At 35.0% G+C, this 24410-nt stretch overlaps 1 protein-coding gene and 1 non-coding gene across 2 annotated transcripts in view; both read left to right on the top strand.

Moving 5' to 3' along the window:
- LOC116412867 (somatomedin-B and thrombospondin type-1 domain-containing protein-like) overlaps positions 1-24410 on the top strand; it is a 98493-nt gene that overhangs the window by 48215 nt on the left and 25868 nt on the right. Inside the window, exon 2 of the mRNA XM_052895940.1 lies at positions 4394-4816. Coding sequence (XP_052751900.1) covers positions 4585-4816 — 232 coding nt within the window. The 5' untranslated portion in view covers positions 4394-4584. The remainder of the gene's footprint in view (positions 1-4393; positions 4817-24410) is intronic.
- Positions 3297-3368, top strand: Trnat-cgu (transfer RNA threonine (anticodon CGU)). Its single transcript has one exon. It is a non-coding gene; the product is annotated as a tRNA-Thr (tRNA).

The following is a 24410-nucleotide window of genomic DNA, read 5'->3' on the forward strand; positions in this document are numbered from 1 at the left end:
TTAGTTAAGTTAGAGGTGATTAGGAAATGAAATTAAAGTGTGTAATATATGTTAGTAATTATACTTATCACATTTATTCTTCATTTATAATCTTTGGTACTAGTATAGTATTATATTATCTGTGCTTTGGTGAATGGTCGGACCACAAAGTAATTACTACCACTTACTTAGTAGACCACAAAGTTTGTTAAGAGTCGGCATTGCTTTTATATTTAACAAAAAAAAAAAAAAACTGAAGAATCTATGTAACCTAAAAGTATCAACGGAATAAAATAAATAAATATTCATGGGGTTATACAATTTTTTGTAATGTACCTCTCTTTAATTAATTATAAAATAAAGATAGGTATTATAAACTATTTTCAAATTAAAAAAAATCGTTATTACAGATTTCAGACATTATTTTTGTTTCAAAGTGGTGACCGCACCAATTTGGAACAAAAATAATGATAAAAATTAATAATAGAAAACAAACTATTTTTTGTCATCTACGTGTTTCGATTGTTACTTTAGAACTCAGTTATATAATTTATAAAATGATTTGAATTTTTCTTTATCTGAAAGGATTAATTCATTTCAGATTGGTCCCAGAGAAATTTTATCAAAACTGGTCCAGTAGTTTGGTTTTTAAACCAAAAGAACTGGTTTTATTAAAGTAAGTGGTTTTCAGCCAACTTCAAAAAGAAGGAGGTTTCAAATCGGTTGTATTTTTTTTAGGTTTGTTACCTCATACTTCCGTCATTTATAAACTGATTAAGAAAATTCTTCTTTCATCTGAAAGGATACGCTGTAAGCATATCCTTTCAGATGAAATTGGTTTCATAGATATGTTATCAAAATCGATTGATAGTTCGATTTTTAAATCTATAACTGCTTTTACCACAATTGTGCCAACTCTTGTTATAGTTTTATATTAATTGTGTCACGATTGAATTTGATATATTTTTTTAAAATGTTAAATTCCTTATTACTTCTACCATATTTGAATAAAGAATTTGCATTCTAAATTTAAATATTATAAACGTATGTGTCTATGATACATGTCGTCAAACTGGGATTTATTTACCATAACTAATATCCCACTGCTGAGTAAAGGCCTTCCCTCTATTATTGTATATAATTAGATCATTAAGTAAACAGCAGAATCATTCGATCAAGCGTTCACTCAATCACTATTAAGAGAATCGCTGTGTTTGACGCAAATTTATATTATTAATCAAAACATGCTACTCATTTATCGTCCAATTAGGATGAGCTGAATGGACAATAAACTCATTATCATATCAGCTGTTGTCTGTCCATTTTTTTTAATTGGTGAAAATGGAATGGTAACCCCGCCCGCGCCATCGGTATACACCGACAAGGCACCAGTGAAAGATGATAGGTGAGAATGAATGCAGGTCAGTTGGCCCACCATGGTGAATTTGACAAGAATTAAACATGGTGATTTCCAGGGGTAACCGCGTGGAGGTCGACCTGAGAGTATATATTGATAGCAATGGGGCTATTAGACCCCATTACTAACAATCCCTTTCCCCCCTTATCTGTCCATTGCTGAACATAGACCGATCCCTATTGGGGGGGGGGGGGGGGGGGGGTTGGCAGTAGTTACCACGCTTGGCAGGCAGATTAGCAACAGCAGTTTCGATACCTCGACCATTAAGCTGCCTTAGTCGCCTCTTACGACACGATAAGAGGGTCATTCTATGACGGGACCACACGGCACAAAGAGAAATTCAGGTGACCATTTTGCAAATAAAATTTGAATTTAATGTATTTAATTTTTTTTATCGGATAACATAAACATTGGCATATTTAAAATTAGTTGTAACCCGCGGCTTTACTCACGTGAATCAGTACATACAGTATTCTATATACGAAGTTAGGACCTACTAAAACAAATTACTATTTACAATCCCTTCCCCGTGTGAGGAAGGGGATTGTTAGTAATGGAGACTGAGAATCCCAATCCCAAATTCATTCTCACCTATCATCCTTCACTGGTGCACCGCCGGTGTATATCGATAGCGCGGGTGGGGTTACCATTCCATTATCACCCATTAAAAAAAAAGCCCGTTTTTCAAATTCTAAATAAATACGTTTAATAGTTATTGCGTGAAAGAGTAACAAACATCCATGCCTTCATCGTTACAAACTTTCACATTTATTACCATAGCAGGAGTTTTTTCTTAAAAACAGTATTCTTTTTTTAAAAAAAGCTGTCTTTGCTCACACTTGAAAGCTCTACTCCTGATCCCGGGGTGGGCACCAGAGATTTATGAGGTGGGCACAGAATAATGTTATTATTGTATATATTTGCGTGGATTTGACATTCAATAAAACTATGATAAGAAATTTTGTTTATATATCATACGTGAATACAAGTAGAGTCACGGTCAGCACAATGTCACCTTAGTGGATATATTTATTGTATTATTTCACCTATGCAAGTTGGTATAACAACAATAAAATGTTATTGAACAACAATTTGTTGTTTATTTTGGAGATAATGAAATTTGTTGATCCCGAATAACCGTTATGGCGCGGGGGGAAAGGGATCCCATTGCTAGCAATATACCCAACCAGGTCGACCTCCTCGCGGTTCCCCAAGGAAACTATCATGGTTAATTCCTGATGAATTCATCATGATGGGCTGACTGGCCTGTTTTCATTCTCATCGATCACCCTTCACTGGTGCCTCGCCAGCGTATCCCGTTAGCGCAGGCGGGGTGGCAATACCATTTTCACCCAGCAAAAAAAACCGTTATGACGCAGTGACAATTCTAGATAGCTTTGGAAAAATAAAATGTAAGAGACTTTGTACAAAAGTCGTTTGCTTGGCCACCTCTGTCCCATTCCTGTTTCTACTGTGAAACAGTTGTTTTTGCATGGCTGTGTTTCGGTTTAAAGGGTGGGATATGGCAGTGAATTTACACGGTACAGAGGAATAACATCTGAGTCCTCAGGAATGGCAACGCATGGGAGGTATCATGGCCGAAATAGTATTCTCCGTTATGTCCATGGTACTGCTACATTCATACTACATGTCTATAGGTGACGGTTACCACTTTCCATCAGGTGGGCCGTTAGCTTGTATGTCATTCTAAAAACATATACTAAAAATTTTAGTCTCGAACGTTTTATAGTTTTCTTTCAGCTTTTTAATTTATTCAATATTAAGTATGTACAATAAAGATTTTATAATACAATACTAATTATAAAATACATGAAACACGCTTTACTTTATATCGTACAGTCACAGATAGTCCACGCTTATTTCGAATGGCCGCACGTCAGCCTCTTTAGCTCAGTGGTAGAGCACTGGTCTCGTAAACCAGGGGTCGTGAGTTCAAACCTCACAGGAGGCATTAGCTTCGAACGAAGTCCCTTTTTTTGTACACAAATTATGTCTTATATTTTATAAATAAAATTTAAAAATAAGTAAATTTAAGATACCAAATCTTTCACTCATATTAGGAGAAATTAACTGGCTGACTTGGTTATTAACGTTATGATTTACCAACGTGGGTTTATTTTGCCTCAATTTTTTTATTATCTATACATATTTTAATTATTAAAATCTAGTTTTATTTTATATTTTATTTATATACTGTCTTACAGAAATTACTTGTAAATTGTATGTTCCGATTTTTCTATGCCACATTCAAGATGAACATTCAACAGTAACAAAAATAAACAAGGGCTATTGTTAAATAAAAACATAGAAAAAATATTTTATTGCTATTAATTATATTTATGTCTGTTTTACTCACGTTCTAAATACTGGGATGCCCGATTAGTGTCGCGTTCAATAGTAGTTTATATTACTATATTATTATTATTTACTTATTCATGAACGATTGCGGTTTACGGTTGTACGAATCATTATTATTTTATTTCATTTATTATTTTATTATTAAAATATAATAATTTTCTGTTTTTCTTATCTCAATAAAATAATAATAAAACTTGATGATGTCTATACATGGGAGATATTTAAAAAAAAAACAAATATGGAGGTGGGGGGTTTAATAAGACTAATATATGAATATACAATAATTTTTAGAAATTTGTCTGTCTGTCTGTATGTTTGTTTGACGCGGTTATTACAGTTTTTACATTTTCTGAAGGTTTAATTTAAAATCTGGTGTATGTTTTATCTTGATACCCCATTTATTTTATCGGTTTTTCTACTATTACTTACCACACGTATGGAGTAGCGGGCAAAATACTAGTACTTTATAAGATTACAAAACGTTCGGAAATGTCAATTAAAAAAAAAAAAAACTAGTTCAACGAAAGTACGAAAAGTTTTTCAACAACTGAAAACTTTAAAATAATATAATGCTATATTACCTAAAAGAAAAATAATGAACTTTTATTTTTGTTTCAGAACGAAGCTGTCAACGGACGACGGGGTTTTAATTCGGAATGTCACTGGACTGAAACTCGATTCCATTTTCGTAAATTTAAACTATAACTTGCTCGGTGCCATTTGTGAAATAAAAAAAAAGAAAATCGCTTTTAGTTCTCTTTGGCTGTACAGTTATATTCCGTAGCTTTTTACTTTTTTAAACGGATAAAATGCTTCGTTACTGGCTGTGTTTTGCCAGTGCGGTTTGCTTAGCCGGGCATTGTGGCGCAAATTACTGCAGAGATGCTAATCTCTGTTGCCCCGGAAGAGATAGCTCCTGCGTTGTTCAGAAAGCCCACCAGAATGCCATTATAGAAGATTTGACGGACAAACCCTGCTATTGCGACCACGCGTGCTTGAAGCTTGGAGATTGTTGTCCTGATTTTCGAGAAACATGTGGAGGTAAGACATTTTTTTAATATCTAAGAGAAGTTTAACAAAACCTCTATAGGTTTTTAAAATTTTTAAACCCAATTTAATTTATCTGAAACAAGAAATAAAGCAAAATATATGCATGTATTAATTAAATTTTATTATATACACCGAGTAATCACTACGTCATTTAAGCGTCGGCCCTGTCCTTACATTGACGATACCGGAAAATAAATTTGTGCAAGCACAGTAAGTAGCAACATAATAAAAAAAATATTAATAGTATTGTACAATTATTTATAACTAGTGATCCAGTCCGGCTTCGCACGGGTAGATAGAAATTTCTAAAATAATATATATCCATGTTACTCGCCAATAATGTTGCTTTCTATAGGTGAAAGAATTCGAAAAATCCGTTGAGTAGTTATTAAGTTTATACATTGTAAACAAACAAACAAACAATTTAATCTTTCCTCTTTATATATTACTAGTATATTTATAATACTAGTATAAATATAGTGTCCAAAATTAATAACTATAGGTGTCATAAACGATCTAGAATTTTTTTAGTAAAAATTTTCCAATTGATAAATTATTAATTAATAAATTGTTTGCATAGATTTCATACAAACGGTTTTTGTTTGAGTGACATTGCTCTGATTATACCAGTAATAGTGAAGAAATTTGCGTTTAAAAGCCAGTTTAATTTGAGTAAAACACAAAAGAAAAATTAAAAAAATATTGTCACAAAAAATTTGCGTGTCTTACTTTAATTTTTATAGAATAGATAAAACATCGATAAAATTTCTTAAACTGTGATCCTTGTTTTAAAGTAATAAAATCAACCCCTGAAAGTTTGAAACTCAAATGACAGCACTCCGAGTGAAAGATAAGAAAAATTTTGATGAACAATTTAAATCCTGTTTTTGAATTTAAATTTTCGAACAAATCTTTGTGGATTAACAGTGGATATATAAAAAAAAAAATTAGAATAATTTTATTAAAGCAGTTATTAGAAAATAAAACAATAACATTAATGGATAAATCGGCAGTGTCGCAACGAGGTAGGTAATTCTAAGAACAAGGAATTACTTAGAAGGGATGATAAAATAAAAACTGTAAATCATTTGGTTGTCTCATATCTTTTTATGTAAATATAATTAGTAAAAAGAGGACGAAAGGTACACCACCAGTTGCTATTTTTTTATTTTGTAATACCTTGTTCTTAGAGATAAGTAAAAGCAAAACGCGCCATTTTTTTTAGTGTTGCAAGTAATTAGATTATAAATTTCCCAGACCCAGTTGATTTTTTAAATTATATTTTTTTCTGATATTATACAAATATGTATATGTACGTTTTGGTCACAAATTTGGCTGACGAGTTGGCAGCAACTATTAGCAAAACCCCGCTTATGCCTAGGCCTATGCTCAGAAGTGACATTTAACGATTCATATGGTTATGCCTACCTATATATGGTACCTACTTAAGAAAAAGGTAAGTATATATTGGCTAAAATAAATCTATTACATTATCTCTCAGGTATATATTATTACAATAAGGTCTTATACGAAAAACATTAAACCTACTGAGTCATTGAAAATTTTCAATCACTCCGATAGAGTTATTGCGAAATCTCAATGTTATTTAAAACACCATAATACGAGATATACAACCCTAATACCCAATACTGAGACCTTATTGAACAACGTTCATACTCTGCATGTTTATTTTTACATATCTTTAGTACAATCGCGTGCTAAATCACAATTGTAGAAGGCAAATTGCGTGTTTCATTCCAGTAATGTAGTGATTTTTTTTTGTTGTTTTTTTAATATTAAAAATTTATTAGTTATTCGTTCTGTTAGTAATGTCTTGGTTTATTTTTGTTTGTGTACATTTTAGAAATAAAGACAATAAGCGACTTCTAAAAAAATGTTATATTTTTGTGCATAAGTTACTTTGTATGTACACGTACATATATGCATCAATTTTGTACATATTTTGTTATTTTTTATTTGTAATCGTTTGGCTTTATTTTGTATAGGTTTTTTTTTTTATTAATTTCATCATTATTAATTACAATTACTGTTTTTTATTTGAATGAATGATTGAATGAAATGTATGATAGGTTATTTTCTACATGGCTTACTACAGTTATGTTATAGGAGGGAAGAATGGAATTAGCAATGCCATTGCTAGCGATATACCCTGTCAGATCGACCTTCACGCGGTTCTCCCTGGAAACTATTGTGTGTATTTATTTTTTAATACATGATGAATTAAAAAAGAAATAATGGGCTAAAAATAAAAAAAAAATAAAAAAAACATTATATTATAATACACAATTATCATTACGCATGTATAATTAAAAAAAAATACGAAAAATATTAAGATGAATTGCATAACCTTAACTACATTTGTTAACTACATTTGTTGTGATAAAAAAAAATTGACAAAGTAAGTCATGTATCACGAAAGAGGCCTAGAGACTTAACCAGAGAATTAAACTCTTACTCGAATAGTAGTTGTTTGTGGGGTAAAATGTACTGATGAGTATACAAAAGTGAAACACTTTCGTCAGCGATGGTACTCCAACGAAGGAGGGCACCGCATGCAGATCGTTTTAATAATATTTTTAATATATCCGTCTGTCGAAATAGCAGCACGAAGTAATATTTCTGTTGCCAATTAAGGCCGCAGGTATAATGTTATTTCAGGCAGTCGAGACGTAATGTATGGCGGGTGGGAACACGCGTTTATGCGCGGTTGGTTGGCAGAAAATGGTTGCATATCTCTTTCTGTACATTTTGTTATGTATATTTTGAATATTTAGTGAACGATTGAATTGTCTATGGTACTGTTTTTGTCTATAGCTGATAGTTAGTACTTTCTACCAGTTGGGCCGTCAGCTTGTTTGTTATTCTAAGTTTTATAAAAAAAAAGGAGTTTTCCTAATTTTATTTGATAGAAATTTTTTAACCGTTACAATAATATACCTTATTCATAAAAAGTTAAATAAAACTCTCATACTCTATTTTAGATATTGATTTGTTTTTTCTCTTTTTTTTTTTTTTTTTTTTTTTTTTTTAATTTAATTCCCAATTTAGAGGAAAGTGACAAAATATATTTGTAGAAGTTTTTAGTTTTTATGAATAAGAGGTTTAGTCTCTTTTCCTTATAATAGGTTACGGGTTTTAAGGCGTTTATTTAGTTTGCTAACTGTATCATAAGTTTTGGTTCACTATCCGGTCACTCGGCTCCCGGGTGTCACCGCTGAGGTTATAAATGGCGGAAACTGGTAAAGTTTTTCCTTGGCCATGCGATTGTTTGACAAAGTTTAAAAGCATATTTTTTGTCGGTATAATTTCTCATGGGAGACATGCTTTCTTGTCTGACTGATCAGGAAGTACCTATTGTTGGACTCTTTTTTTATCCCAAGACCTTTTTTTTATTATCACTGTTTTTTTTTTTCAATGTAAATAGAGTGGTCCGCCGTGTATTCCCGACATAGAAGGGGTGGTCTACCACCCCTTCGGGGGAGAAGGGATTGTTAGTAATGGGGATTAGTAACCCCATCGCTAACAATGTACCCTGTCAGGTCGACCTCCTCGTGGTTCCCCCTGGAAACCATCGTGATTGATTTATTGTTAGATTCGTCACGGTGGGCTAACTGACCTGCTTCATTCTCACCTATCATCCGTCACTGGTGCCCCGCCAGTGTTTTTTTTTTTTTTTTTTTTTTTTTTATGCAACTTAGAATGACAAACAAGCTGACGGCCCACCTGATGGAAAGTGGTAACCGTCGCCTATAGACATGAGCAGTACCATGGACATAGCAGACTATACTGTTTCACCCATGATACCCCCCATGCGTTGCCATTCCTGAGGACTCAGGTGTTATTCCTCTGTACCCTGTAAATTCACGCCATATCCCACCCTTCAAACCGAAACACAGTCATGCAAACACAACTGCTTCACGGTTGAAACACGAATGGGACAGAGGTGCCCAAGCAATCGACTTTTGTACAAAGTCTCCCTCTGGTAATAATGGTGTATACAAAGACCACCCCTTTCTTTCCCGTGGGTGTTGTAAAAGACAACTAAGAGAGGGTTCGGATGGGCAGCAGCGTCCCTATTAAAACATCTTCAAAGCTTAACTACGATTGCGAATCTGCCTGCCAAGCGTGACAACTACTGGCAAAACCCCCCAAGCAGGAGGCTTATGTTCAGCAGTGGACAGTTAAAGGCTGATATGATGACGATGATGAAATAGAATGGTAAACCTGGCAAACAAACCGTTAACGGAATTAACGGTTTTTGCGTGCGGGGTCTCAGTTAGGGTTTCTTTTTAACCCTTAATTTAATATTGTCTGTTACCCCGAACACAAACTGTAAAAAAATCCAAGTCATTAAAATTTTACAATATTGTTTTATTACCCTATTTTAGCAATGTCAACCACAGAGGGCATGTATTTTCTCAAAAAGGGAAAGAACATATTTTTTTTTACAAGGTCCTACATTCTAAAACATATATTAATCACAAAATAAAAAAATATCTACTAAATTAAGGGTAAATATATGATAATGGAATAGTAGCCCCGCCTAAGCTAACGGTATACGCTGGCGGAGCACCAGTGAAGGGTGATAGATGAGAATGAAGACAGGCCAGTTAGCACATCATGATGAATATACCTGGAATTCAGCACGGTGGTTTCCAGGGGTGGGGACCACGTGGAGGTCGACTTGACAGGGTATATTGCTAGCAATGGGACTGGTAGTTCACATTACTAACGATCCCTTTCCCCTCCTAGTTAGGTTAGTTGAAGATAAAGTAATGTCAGTTGGCTTATCCTAGTGAGTTTTTCAGAAATTTGTCTCCGATGTTTTTCAGGACTACTGCATGGTTGATCTGATGTGACTTACGGTGTTATCTAAACTAACATTATAGAGAGGAAAAATTTGATATTTTGTTAGTAATAAACATAAAAAATATTTAATAAATTTTTATTTTTTTACTTATTAATAAAAGCTACATTATCAGCTGGTAACATGGGTTGTTTTTTATTTAAAAAAATAAATGTGTAAAGCTAGCGCGGGTGGTTAGCGTCTTATAATTTCACTGCTATTCCATTTTTCAAACCGAAATAGCCGTACAAGGACGACTGTTTTACAGTGATAACGCGAGAGGGGTAAACGTCCTAACCAGGGTTGCCATATGCGTTTTTGATTTTTACCCAAATGTCATTTTTTTTCTCCAAATCGATACGATTTTCTTCATTTTTATCAAATTACAAACTTTTGCAGTACACTTTTCTATATATCCCAAACCAAAAGATCAGTGCAACAACGAGCTATGGGAATTGTTGATAATCCCAGGCTTACAAATGATATCGAACCCTTAAGTCTCAGGAGAGATTTTGCCTCACTCTGCATGTTCTACTGCTTGTACAACGGACTGTGCTCAGAGGAATTGTTCAATATAATGCTCGCGACCATTTTCTACCATCGTACTGCTCACCATTGACAGGGAGGTACTTCCCAGAAACGCTCAGGTTATAGAATGAACTTCCTGATGAGACTACAGTATGGGATTCTCAAAAAAGGGTAAAGAGGTTTCTTCAGGCTTGGCAACGCGCGCGTAATGCACCTGGTATTGTAGGCATTCATAGGCTATGGTAACCGCTTACTATCAGTACAGTTGTATAAAAAAAATCTCCTCTTTTCTCTTTCTATTATCCCATTCTCTATTTTACTACCTTGATATATTTTATTGTATTCATATACTGTTTTATGGTTTATAAATACCAAAATTGTAAAAAAATATTCAAATATTTCCAACCCCATTGTGCTCTTTTTCTACAAAAACTTCTCCAATAACTTTATTTCTCCAAAATTTGATCCAAAATTGCGAAAAAATTGCCTGAATCTGACAACACTGGGCTTAGCTTTGAAAAACGACTTTTGTACACACTCTTCGTATGATAAACCTTGATCCACATATTAATATTAAGGGGTCCCGTAATCGATCACGATCTCATCTGATGGAAAGCGATGATGTGGTTTAAGGACGGAGCTTGCAGTCACATGAATGACCTATTCACATTTGCCATAAATTGGTGCAGATTATATTAGGATGGAAAAAAACATAAGCAGGGAGAGAGCTCACTACTTGGTCGTGCGCATGATGAAGGAAGACGTAAAGCGTTTCATTTCAAAAAGTTTCAGTGGACCTTCTAGTCCAGGAGTTTTGCGTGTCCCATAAATCACCGGACACATCCAACGTCGTTCTAATTAACGGTAGGCTTTCAGCGCTTTGTTAAATTTTAATTGGATTTACTAACTCCATTGAAAGCGGCTGTGGGTAAATCGTCGTTGACTGGAAATAGTTCATAAACTTTATTTATGTTTCTATCGTACATATCAATGAAAATATTGTTCAAATATTGTAAAACAGAAGGGTTATATTGTAATATTGCTTGGGTGTCTTTGCCCTATTTATGTTTCTGCCGTGATGTAGTTGTGTTTTGGTTTGAGGAGTGGGATATAGCAATGAAATTATAAGATTCATAGGCATAATAACTTAGTCCTCAGGAATAGCATCACTTGAGGGTTTTTTTAAGGGATGACAATGGAATGCTAAATCCCGCCCGCACCAACGGTACACCAGGGCACCAGTGAGGCGATGATGGGTGAGGATGAAAAGGCAGGCCAGTTAGTTTATCGTGATGAATACACCTGGAATTCAGGGAGCATGTGGAACATGGGGATCATGTCGAACTGGTTGAGTATAGTGCTAGCAATGGGGCCCCTTAGCTTGCATTACTAATAATACTTGTCGCAGGCGCATGAGGGGCATCATAGGCGACACAGTATACTTTATTATATCCATGGTAGTGTTCACGACTATAGGTGATGTTTACCACTTTACATCAGGTGAGTCGCCAGCTTGCTTGCCATTTTGTCATATAAAAAAAGTCTGTAGATCTTGGAGATGCATATTTATAAGTATAAATATTTGTATTACATCCACAGGATTTTATTTTTTGATTTTACTACGAGCTTTTACCGGGATTAGTTCATATCCTGGGGTAAAAAGTATGTCTTTTTTCGTTTCAAATAGTATGTGCATACCAAATTGCAGGACCATAGGTTGAGCCCAAGCGTTTAGAAGTAACATAACAAACAAACTCACTTTCATATTTATAATATTAGTAAGCATAAAGACGGTAGATGATGACGTCAGATCAGATGACGAATTTATTAGGAATTAACCAAGACGGTTTCCACGGGAGACCGCGTGGAAGTCGACATAACAGGATATATTGTCAGCAATAGGGACTAACATTCCCATAACTGACATTTTTTTATGCCACTTTTAATAGTAAACAAGCTGATGGCCCACCTGATGCAAAGTGGTAACCGTCGCCTATAGACATGAGCATAACAGAATATACTGTTTCGCCCATGATAGCCCTCATGTGTTGCCATTGCTGAGGACTTAGGTGTTATTCTCTGTATCCTGTAAATTCACTGCCATATCTCACTCTCAAACTCACTTCAAACCGAAACACAGCCATGCAAACAACTGCTTCACGGTTGAAACACGAATGGGACAGAGGTACGCAAGCAAATGACTTTTGTACAAAGTCTCCCTCTGGCACTTTCCAAAGTTGCATAAAAATATAAATCTGCATTCCCTACTCTTCAGTCATCGAAGACACCGTGGCCATTAAAAATACTATAACCCCACAATTTCGTGTTATCTCTCGGCTCGCTTGCAAATTGCTTAGTGAAAATAATGTAAATAAAAAATAATATTAGGAACATTCTTTAGTGTTTTAACCCTTCACGCGCCCCGACGTTGTACATAAAACCCTGTATAGAATTTTCCAAGCGGAATAAATAAGAGAAGCAATTTTTTTTCGCCGCTGCAAATTGAGCGGTGCGCGGGGCAGGGAGAAATTGCGAAGGAAATTGTTTTGTGTTCTCGTACAACTGGTTTTAAGGGGTTTGCACGTTAGTGTTTTAGTTGTTTCACTGAGCCAGGTGTTATATGCTTGTTGTTCTCCATCCAAATAAAAACTGCATCAATTTAAGGCAAATGTGAATTCGTGGGGCCGCAAGCTCCATCTTAGACCATATCATATTACCAGAGGGAGACTGTACAAAAGTCGTTTGCTTGGGCTTCTCTGTTCTATTCGTGTTTCTACCATAAAGCAGTTGTGTTTGCATGACTGTGTTTCGGTTTGAAGGGTGGGATATGGCAGTGAATTTTTAGGGAACAGAGGAATAACACCTAAGTCCTCAGGAATGGCAACGCATGGGGGGTATCATGGGCGAAACAGTATACTCTGTTATGTCCATGGTACTGCTCATGTCTATAGGCGACGGTTATCACTTGCCATCAGGTGGGTCGTCAGCTTGTTTGCCATTCTAAGTTGTACATAAAAAAAAAGTTTGAGTTGGTTACAATTTTTAGAGAACAGAGGAATAACACCTAAGTCCTCAGGAATGGCAACGCGGGGGGGGGGGGGTATCATGGGCGAAACAGTATACTCTGTTATGTCCATGGCACTGCTCATGTCTATAGGCGACGGTTACCACTTTCTATCAGGTTTGCCGTCAGTTTGTTTGCCATTCTAAATTGTACATAAAAAAAAAAGTTTGAGTTGGTTACTAACTGATTAAAATATTACTGTGGCCGTGTGGTCCCGGCATAGAATAGGCTACCCCTTCCTTTTCCTTTGTAAGAGCCGACTAAGGGAGGGCGAGGGATGAGCAGTAGCGGTCTAAAAACATCTCTAAAGCCTGACTGCGGTTGCCAATCCGCCTGTCAAGCGTGGCGATTACTGGCAAAACCCCCCAAAGGGGGAGGCTTGTGTTCAACCATGGACAGTTAAAGGTTAATATGATGATGATTAGTAATATTAGAATTGTGAAAGTGAGTTTGTTATCTTATAGCGTCTTAACTTATTAAATAATGGGGGAAAAGGGATTGTTAGTGATGGAGACTGAGAATCCCATTGCTAGTAATATACCCCACCAGGTCGACCTCCTCGCGGTTCTCCCTGGAAACTGTCATGGTTAATTCCTGATGAATTCATCATGATGGGCTAACTGGCCTGTTTTCATTCTCATCTATCACCCTTCACTGATGCTCCGCCAGCGTATCCCGTTAGCGCAGGCGGGATTACCATTCCATTTTCACCCATCAAAAAAATATATTAAATAATTAATATAAAATTTGGCATACACATACTATATGAACTAGAGAAGGATAGAAATAGCCTACTTTTCATCCCGGTCAGTAAACATATTTCGGTCACGCGAACGAAGTCGCGCGTAAAAGCAAGTATTATATAAAAAGTAGGTATACAGCAAGATTTATTATAAAAAACGAACCATATATTTCAGTATTAGCCCGGCTGATTCCAAAATATCACATTTTATCCTTTATTCTTGAACGTAATCTACCCCATAAACTGTAACAAAGAATGACCTTAGAGCTACCTACATTCATTGACCCCCTGTGACTTACTATGTGGCCTTAATTTAATACAACGCGCCAAATTCATAAATCACTGAAGCGTAAATAATAAATATTAAAACGAAAGGCGAATTTAGGTGGATGTGTAATAAATATGGTATATTTTTGGGTTTTCTAATCTGTGTAAATGAAAAATGATAGGTTGGTAAACGTCTTTTTTTTTAATAATAATAAACTTTATTAACAAATACAGGGTTGCACTGTTACATATTTTTTGCCCTAGCTTACAAACTAGGGTAACCTGTGCCTTGTAAGCCAGTTCCTTCCAACACACAAAAACTAATACTTTGTATTTGTACATGCAGAATTAACAATATTAAGTTACAAACATAATACCAAACCAGAGGGAGACTTTGTACAAAAGTCGATTGCTTGGGTACTTCTGTCCCATTCGTGTTTCAACCGTGAAGCAGTTGTGTTTGCATGGCTGTGTTTCGGTTTCAAGGGTGGGATATGGCGTGAATTTTCAGGGTACAAAGGAATAACACCTGAGTCCTCAGGAATGGCAACGCATGGGGGGTATCATGGGCGAAACAGTATACTCTGTTATGTCCATGAGACTGCTCATGTCTATAGGCGACGATTACCACTTTCCATCAGGTGGGCCGTCAGCTTGTTTGCCATTCTAAGTTGCATAAAAAAAAATAAACATGATGATAAATAAGGAAAAAAAAAGAAATTATTGTTTAACTAGAAGATTACAGTTAATTATTTTTTTTAAATGTGTAACGTTGAGTGTGTGGTGTGAGAGAAGGTGAACAGTGTGAGTGTTTGTATGTTTAAAGTGAGAGAAAGAGTGGTGCAAATTAATGTGTATACTATTTTTGTTTGTTTTTATGCTTCTACATATAAATCCAGTAACTCCATTGGTCTTATCTATATTGAATCTATACAATTACGATAATGTACTTTAAGTTTTATTAATACTAAGCAAGTTTTCAGTCTCATCATAATCACGTTGGTAAAATCATCTGAAAATATCTGGATCAATTTGGTTTTTAAGTCAGATTTAGGGTGTAAATTGAAAAATATAATATTTTTAATGTATTTTCTATCATAAAAAAGTCGGTTAAGTGCGAGTCGGATTCGCGCAGCGAGGGTTCCGTATGAAATCATCAAGTTAACATTTTTTTTGTGAAATTACAAATTTATTGTTTTTGAATTTTTTCCTCTACTTGTGATGCTTGATATTGCTTCTTGCCAAATTTCATGATTCTAGGTCAACGAGAAGTACCCTATAGGTTTTCGTCACCTTTGCGAATGTCAAAACATGCGATATAAATGTAACGTAAAAGGCCATATATTTTAATTGCGTCTATTTAGAAGCTTGATTATTTCACAGCTTTAAGAGATTGCATACCTGAATATATGTAATTAATTTCAACTTGATACCTCCACGTGGTCCTAAGAAAAAGGATCTTAACAGACAGACGGACGGACAATGAACAATGAAGTGATTCTAAATCTTAAAAATACGAAAGTATGAGCTAAATCGGAAATATTTTTTGTCTCGCTCTACTCACACCTTTATCTTGTTGGGCAAATTAATTACATTACTAGTGTATAAAATACAAATTAAGCAGCTATGTTATTTATGTGTATATTTGCCAAGAATAAGGAGGTAACCTATGTAATTGTTTGTTTGCTGGAACAACATACACTCATAGCATTATTGGCAACGCATGGGGGGTATCATGGGCGAAACAGTATACTCTGTTATGTCCATGGTACTGCTCATGTCTATAGGCGACGGTTACCACTTTCCATCAGGTGGGCCGTCAGTTTGTTTGCCATTTTAAGTTGTATAAAAAAAAATTCTACGGTATGCTCATTGAAATTGACTTTTATTTCAAAGTAAAATGTACGAGGACTTGTTCAAGTTTTTAAATTATATCACGTTGTCAAAGTGCAGAAAGAGGTCACATATGTACGTTGCTATGACATGTGCGAAGTGCTTCAAAGATATTTTGTTAGTTGTTATGTTGTATGTATTGTACGCCCTAATAATGCATACAGTAATATGACAGTGGAAAGAGTTTGCTTTCAGGAAATCCAAAGTGGAAATAAGCATCAATGTCAGCAGGTAGAGCGATGTACAATACCGGATAATGTACAAACAAAAAAGAATTAGACAAATTTAAGTTTTTATGTAGTCAAGCTGTTCCGCCTGGAAACCATCGTGAATTCCAGGTGTATTCATCACGATGGGCTAACTGACCTGTTTTTCCATATTCTCGCTGGTGCCCCGTACACCGTTAGCGTTACTATTCTATTCCGAGTTACTATTCCATTATCATCTATTAAATATATATATATATATATATATATAATGTATACGAAGATATTTCGTTGACTTGGAAATCGATGAGTATGACGTATTGTCAATTGTTGATTGTCCCGAAAATGCAGTTTAGCTTTCGTATTCATATGTTGTACATAGTTACATCGATGTAACAGAACCAACAACCATCGGAAGGTGAGGCAGGCAACTGTAATATCACTAAAGTTGTAACAAACGTAGGACAAGCCCCGCCCGAGACGTGTCAAGCGAGCCTTTGTCAACATCCACATTTCATCACATATTAGTCTGTGAAAACATCAAGCTATATTGCTTTGTCTTACATGTACACATGGGTAGGCGGGTGATCTAATTTTATACTAGCTACATCCCACGGCTCCGCCCGCGTATACTATTACATAAACTATCCTCTGTGCAAAGTTAGGATTATAACCTATCCGTATAGGGGGGAAAGGTATTGTTAGTAATGGGGTCAAATAGCCCTATTACTAGCAATATACCCTGTCAGATCGACCTCCACGTAGTTCCCCCTGGAAACCATCGTGACTAATTCTAGTTTAATTCGTCAGGATGGGCTAAGTGACCTATTTTCATCTTCATCTGTCATCCCTCACTGGTGCCCCGCCAGTGTGTACCAATAGCGCAGACGGGGTTACCATACCATTATTACCATTAAAAAAAAACCTATACGTATACCAAATTTATCATGGAGAGTGATCTAAGGAATTGTTAATATTGATATTTGTTGCTGATTTTCACTACCGTACAATCCGCCATAGATTAAAGTTTCTTCCCAACCATCTGGACGAGTGGCGGTCTTCAACCGTGCGTTTTTCAAGGCACTTTCTTCCATGCACAACCACTCTTTGAAATCAACTTCCAGCAGCAGTATTTCCGAACCGATACGATATCATAATCTTCAAGAAAAGAGCATATTCCTTTTTAAAAGGCCGGCAGCACACCTGCAATGCCGTTGGTGTTGTGGGTGACCATGGGCGGCGGTAGTCACTTACCTTCAGGTGAGCTGCATGCTCGTTTGCTCCCTGTGTCGTAAAAAAATAGTACTTTCAATAGAACTTTTGCATCCACTGACTCCCTGCAATGAATTTAAGGTTGTCGTTCCATCAAATCAACAGCAATCTGTCAGTGGGTGTCGTAAGAGACTATTAAGGTAGGGCGAGGGATGGACAGCAGCGTCTCTCTTAAAACATCACCGAAGCCTAATTGCGATTGCCAACCCGCCTGCCAAGCGTGGCAAGTACTGGCGAAATTAGCCCAATAGTAAACGTTGCCACAAAATGTTTGAAATCCCATACAAGCCACGCAGTTACGTGATTGATTTAGTATAAGAAGTCGAAATTATTTTTAAATTTTGACAATTATTTTTCGGTCTAATTGTTTGCTTTCATGAAATTGGGTCTCAGCTGGATATATTTTTTACAACTAAATATATATTTGATTGATATATACATACATACATACTTACGGAAATGTCCCTCTCATCCCAGTATTACTAAATCAAAGATCTTGGTACCCTTTTACCCGCGAACCTTTCTCTTAGCTTGTCAAAGTAACTGGTAAATTTGATTTAGAAGAAATTTGGGATTACAAAATTATACCTACGTGAAATTGTATTTGCAAACTAATGGGGATCGTATATGTGTATATAACAGAGAGAACTTTATTTGGTTTTAGGTGTATTCATAAATTTAGCTCGTCGAAGTGTGATAACATATCATAATCATAACATCAACATAGTCACAATAACATGCCATTTTTATAAGACCAATTCAAAGTTATTTGCTAGCAAATTAGAATGTTAATATTACAGTAATATTCTTATAAAGCTGTCATTGAATATTTAAATTTGATGGCGAAAATTTATTGTATTGTAAAATCTTTATAGTACATAATTTACATTGGACACGTTATAAGATTTAATATACAATAACGAACTTATTCCATAGATACAGACAAACAGACATACAGACAACAATTCTAAAAATGTTTGTTTTTTGTTCAATTGCATTTATGAAGTCCCCCCTATAATAGTTTTTCTTATATATCTTCCATATAGAGAATAGTAGAGGCATGTGTTATATGACATGACGATTTTTCAAAGAATATAGTAGAAGGTAAAATAGAAGGCTAAAGAGGAAGCGGAAGACCGAGAAATAACTACATGGGGCAGATAAAAGAAACACTAGGTGTCATGTCGTATAGGGAGGTCAAGGATATGGCCTGGGATAGAGCTGGCTGGAAGAAGATGCATGAATTAGTTGCACCAAAGGGAAACTTTTAAGTAAAAGAAATGTACAGACAGCGACCATTGCGATTTTATTATATATTTTGATCGATGATATTGATTTATCTGCAATCTATTATATATAATAATTAACGTTTTAATTCGTAGGTAGGTAGACTATTTTCGAATAATCAATAAGAAACATTGAAAAATGTTCTTGAAAATTTACAGACATTTGCTACGTGGCCTTACTTCTTTATGAGCGCTCTTAAGATCTGCAACTTTGATGAACCGAAACGCTGTACCAATTTATAGGATTCCTTCGAATTTTAAGAATGTAGCAATATTTTTAAGAGACTTTCAAAAGTGGGAAGTTTTCAATTCATCTTTGAATAATTTATAGCTGCGTAGGGAGGCGTTAAGTAAATAAAATACATATTTTATAAGAAGGCAAAAGGCACAGTACATATTATACGATTTTAACTTAAGCTACAGACCTTATCTTACGACGAAGGACCAAAATATGTGGGCCACAAAGAAAACCAGGAATGGAAATTGGAAATCTATGTATATTGGTCAAAGCAACATAAAAGACTAGGGCTGTGAAAGCAAGCCAAAAGGAAACATTAGATATGCGTGTCAATTTCCATTCCTGGTTTCCTTTGTTGCCCACATATTTTAATCATCATCATCATTATATCTGCCGTTAACTGTTCACCGATGAACATAGGATTCCCCTTTAAGGGGTTTTGCCAGTTGCCATGCTCATTAGCAACCGCAGCTAGCCTTAGATAATGTTTTAAGAGAGACGCTCCTGCCCATCTTTCGACTATGAAATTTTTACGATTTACAATTTTTACCTAGTTGATTTTTCTATTTCTTAAGCATATACGAAGTATCGGATGAAAAACTAGTAGCCAATAAAATTTGATACCTACTGTCTGACGAAGCAAATGAATTTATAGATGCGGAACTCTAAGAATCTTTGCTCTGCAGGCGCGAGTATTAAAAAAGTTTCAAGTAGCTGAATGTGCACACCGGTATTTGCCTACTAAATATTGAATTCATTCTTGCAGATGCGAACGCTGCAATTCTACTTTTGCATTTGGTCTCTTTATACAGGCTTATAGTTACACTTTTTCTATATATATATATATATATATATATGTATGTATGTATGTACATATCATCATATCAGTCCTTATCCGTCTACTGTTGAACATAAGCCTCCCTCTTAAGGGTTTTACCAGTAAATGCCACGCTTGGCAGGTGGATTGGCAACCGCAGTTAGGCTTTAGACATGTTTAAGGAGAGGCGCTGCTGCTCGCTAGCCCCGTCCCCCTTTAGTCGCCTCGACACCCGGGAACGGAAGGAGTGGCCTATTCTAGGCTGGGACTACACGGTATATACATATGTGTATATATATATATATATATTTATATATATATATATATATTTATATGTATATATATGTATACACATACATATGTGTATATGTTATTTTTAATTATTTATATACATGTATGTATTGTATTGTATGTGATTTATGTATGTATAATTTTTATGTGTTTTTTTATATGTTTGTATGTTAATTTATCTTAAAATGTATTAATATTGTTGTCTCCCAAAATATTTATTTAATTTACAAATTGTTTTGTTAAATCAATGCACCGCCATTTACGCTCTCTGTTTAGCGTAACGGTTGCCTGGTAGAGAATGCCATCAGGCATTAGGTCCGCCCTGTAGACAAATTAAAATGTATGTAAAAGTATAAGTAAATAAATATAGTCAATATGTTGAAAATGGAAATTAATACGACCGAAGTCACGGGAAGAGTTAGTTATAACAGAGAGAGAAGAAAACCAATAACAGTAAGTCTAGTAGATATAAATCTAGTCCACATTTCAGTACGCAACTATTATTTTCAGGCTTCTACGGTGAATTATTTCAGCAGAGAGGTTATTTGTATAACGTTAAAAGAAATGGGATATTTCTTTGACTTGTTTTTATATTTTGTGATTTTTTTTATAGCTTGCTGTACAGTGTTTAAGGCATCTCGTCCTTGCTATTAAAGACGGGCAATGGGATGCTTGTTTTTTTTTAATGGATGATTATGGAATTTTTTTTTATACAACTTAGAATGGCAAACAAGCTGACGGCCCACCTGATGGAAAATGGTAACAATCGCCTATACATATGAGCAGTATCATGGACATAACAGAGTATACTGTTTCGCCCATGATACCACTCATGCGTTGCCATTTCTGAGGACTCAGGAATTGCAACGCATGAATACAATGTGAATAAATAAATAAATACATTGTGAATAAATTGACATTATGACTACTGTTCGTAATTTCATTCTGTGAATTATCACTTTATTATTATTATTATTAATTACCAACTTTTTATTATTCAATCAAAAAAACATGTTTCTATTTTATAATTTTTAATAATTATATCTGATCCTGCGAACATGAAACACGATAAATGAACAATACTAATAATAAACATGTAATCAGCTTCTTCAATATCGCCTGTCTACCGTTCAAAAACAACTGATGAGTTTCCCTTAAAAGTTGAATTTTCAAAGGTGAAACACAAAAGATTATGGCTTACAACTTTCGACTTGTCAAACTTCATCCATTTTATTCGAGTAACTGATATGGAAGTTTCTAGAACGAGTTACGATAGCTTTCGAACTGTGAGAAGGGTTATTATGAAGGCGATCGTTGGATTTCACAATTGTATCGTATTGTATTGGAAATGTTTATAATGTATTGTATAAAACGTCGTTTCTGAAGCGGGAAACTCGCGATCCTTGGGTGGGTCGCGTTGATTATTAAAGGCAGTCGCAATGTGTTGAAAAATAATAAGAGCTCGAAAGATTCGTTTAATGTAGCGATGCACGAGTTTAATTAAATAGATACGACTATTAATTTTTTTATGCCACTTAGAATGGGAAACAAGCTGACGGTCCATCTGATGGAAAGTGGTAACCGTTGATTGGCGGACTAACAACCGTAGATTTTGGTGATGTTTTAAGAGGGACGCTGCTGCCCATCCCTCGCCCTCCCTTAGTCGTCTCTTACAACACCCACGGGAAAGGAAGGGGTGGCCTATTCTATTACGGGACCACATGGCTATTAGTAAAAGTATTAATTAAATTTTATATTTTTATTATAATATTTATAGTGACGGAGTCAGAGGAGAGAGTCGGAGGAGCGAGCGAAACTTTTCACTTAATTTTTTAGCTTTTTCGTGGGTCGCGACATAAATATGGTTGAGAAACAATGGCGTAGATGTTTGGATGTTTGTTGCTCGATTACGTTTATACGGCTGAACGGATACGAATGGAATTTTATGACAATGTTGCAATACTGAATCATAGCCAGATCCAGGTTTCTAATACATAAAATAATTCGTTATATTTACGAACGAAACGGCGAGATACAACTAGTCAGCGACAAATAATAATTAATCATAAAACCTCTTTAAAAAAAGATAAAATAGGGAGAAGGGTAAGAAGGGTAAGATAAATTTGGCTGATTGTTTCTTAAATTTTCAAATTAAAAGGCATTATGGAACAGAACAGTTAGGGAAAACTAAAATTATAAAATCCAAACTAATATTATAAATGCAACAATACCGTTGGTGTTGTGGGTGTCGAGCTGAGAAATGGACGGGTATGTCAAGTCGCTAATACAGGTTGAAATCGGACTCGTTAGCTGTATTTAATTATGAAAAACTAAAAATCTACCCATGTTTATTTATTTAATTTTTCGGAATAGTTACAGCTTTTTTTTACATATGTATTTACATTACATTACATTATTAAATACTTTTACATTTTATAAGTAAATAACATAAATATCATTTACAACAAATTTGAATTATAATTCATTTTGTAACACAACGTAGATATATATATATATATATATATATATATATATATATATATATATATTATACTACTTAGAATGGCAAACAAGCTGACGGCCCACCTGATGTTAAGTGGTAGACATGAGCAGTACCATGGACATAACAGAGTATCTCTAGTAATAATAATAAAACACATATGCACGTCCAAGAAACAGTGCCTTCCTTTCTTTTATTTTTTAATTTTTTTTTTACATAAATCCATATGAATTTCTGTTTGTTTATGAATAGCTTGCTCGGTCCATTAAGTGCCTACACGGCGGCACCGTCGACGCATTATCATATTTTATTTTTCGATATTACATTATACCAATAGAATATCAGCGATGTAGTAGATAATGTATTCGATAAACTGTATTGGAGGGTGTTGGGAAATGTTCAGCCTGGGACACGTACGTATGAATTTAAATAACAAGCAAAAGGTTTGTTGCCAGTATAGAATAACAAAGAAATGTTTATTACCAACATAAAATAGAGGGGGGGGGGGAAAGGATTGTTAGTAATGGAGACTGAGAATCCCATTGCTAGCAATATACCCAACCAGGTCGACCTCCTCGCGGTTCTCCCTGGAAACTATCATATTATCACAAAAATATCACAAAAATTTTACTGATTGCACTTTTGGCATCAGTATCGATCACTAATCACCCCCTGATAGTTATTTTGGAAATATATTTCATGTACAGAATTGACCTCTATACAGATTTATTATAAGTATAGATAGATAGGCCGAAACAATCCATCGTTATGTCTCCTCTAAACAATACGAAAAATTAAAGTACTCTAAAAGAATAGCTGTCGCATTTGCAATTCAAATTTTCTTTTGTTGACGTGTTTGTTTTGAGCTGGAGCTTTTGAAGGGTTAATTTAAATTAGACAGCGACCTTTTGGGGATCCAGTGTGGATTTATTTGTAATTGCATACTCGTATTGTCCTAATGTGTTCGAGGATTTGTCGTTTGTTTTCAATTATTGTATTGAATGCATGCATAGGGTTCTTCAAAAGGGAGGTAAAGAGGTTTCTTCAGGGTCGGCAACGCATGCGTAATACCTTTGGTATTGCAGGTGTTCACAGGCTACGGTAACCACTTACCATCAGGTGGGCTGTTTGCTTGTTTGCCACCTCAGTGGTATAAAAAAAAAATTCAAGAAATGATGAGAAGTAAAATACATGAAAAATATAAGAAGTATTTGATTTTATGCGGATTTTGTTTTGAATTGTCAGTCTTTTAAAGTGTCACGTGTCTTATTTCTAAACTGACGAAATACCATTTAAACATCCTATTTCATTTTTACTTCCCCTGGGTTGGTTTTTCAAAATTCCTTTCTTATCTACGTTTACCTAAACTATATAAAAAATCTATCTGCAAAATTTTAAGACCGGCGCTTGCAGCTGTGATATCTGTGGTCAGTCAAGTGTTCGCGGTATTATTATTCGGCGGATTAAGGGTCCCGAATGCTTTCGAAACTAGTCGAGTTTTCCCGATCTAATTGCATGTAAGTTAAACTGGTTGTTATTACATTAAAATATAACGTACTCATATTAATGATTGATTTAGATAAATAAATTAATTGTATTTGTAAAAAATGAAGG

Source organism: Galleria mellonella, unplaced genomic scaffold (assembly GCF_026898425.1).
Source record: "Galleria mellonella isolate WM207_F2 unplaced genomic scaffold, CSIRO_AGI_GalMel_v1 utg312, whole genome shotgun sequence".
Classification (NCBI taxonomy): domain Eukaryota; kingdom Metazoa; phylum Arthropoda; class Insecta; order Lepidoptera; family Pyralidae; genus Galleria; species Galleria mellonella.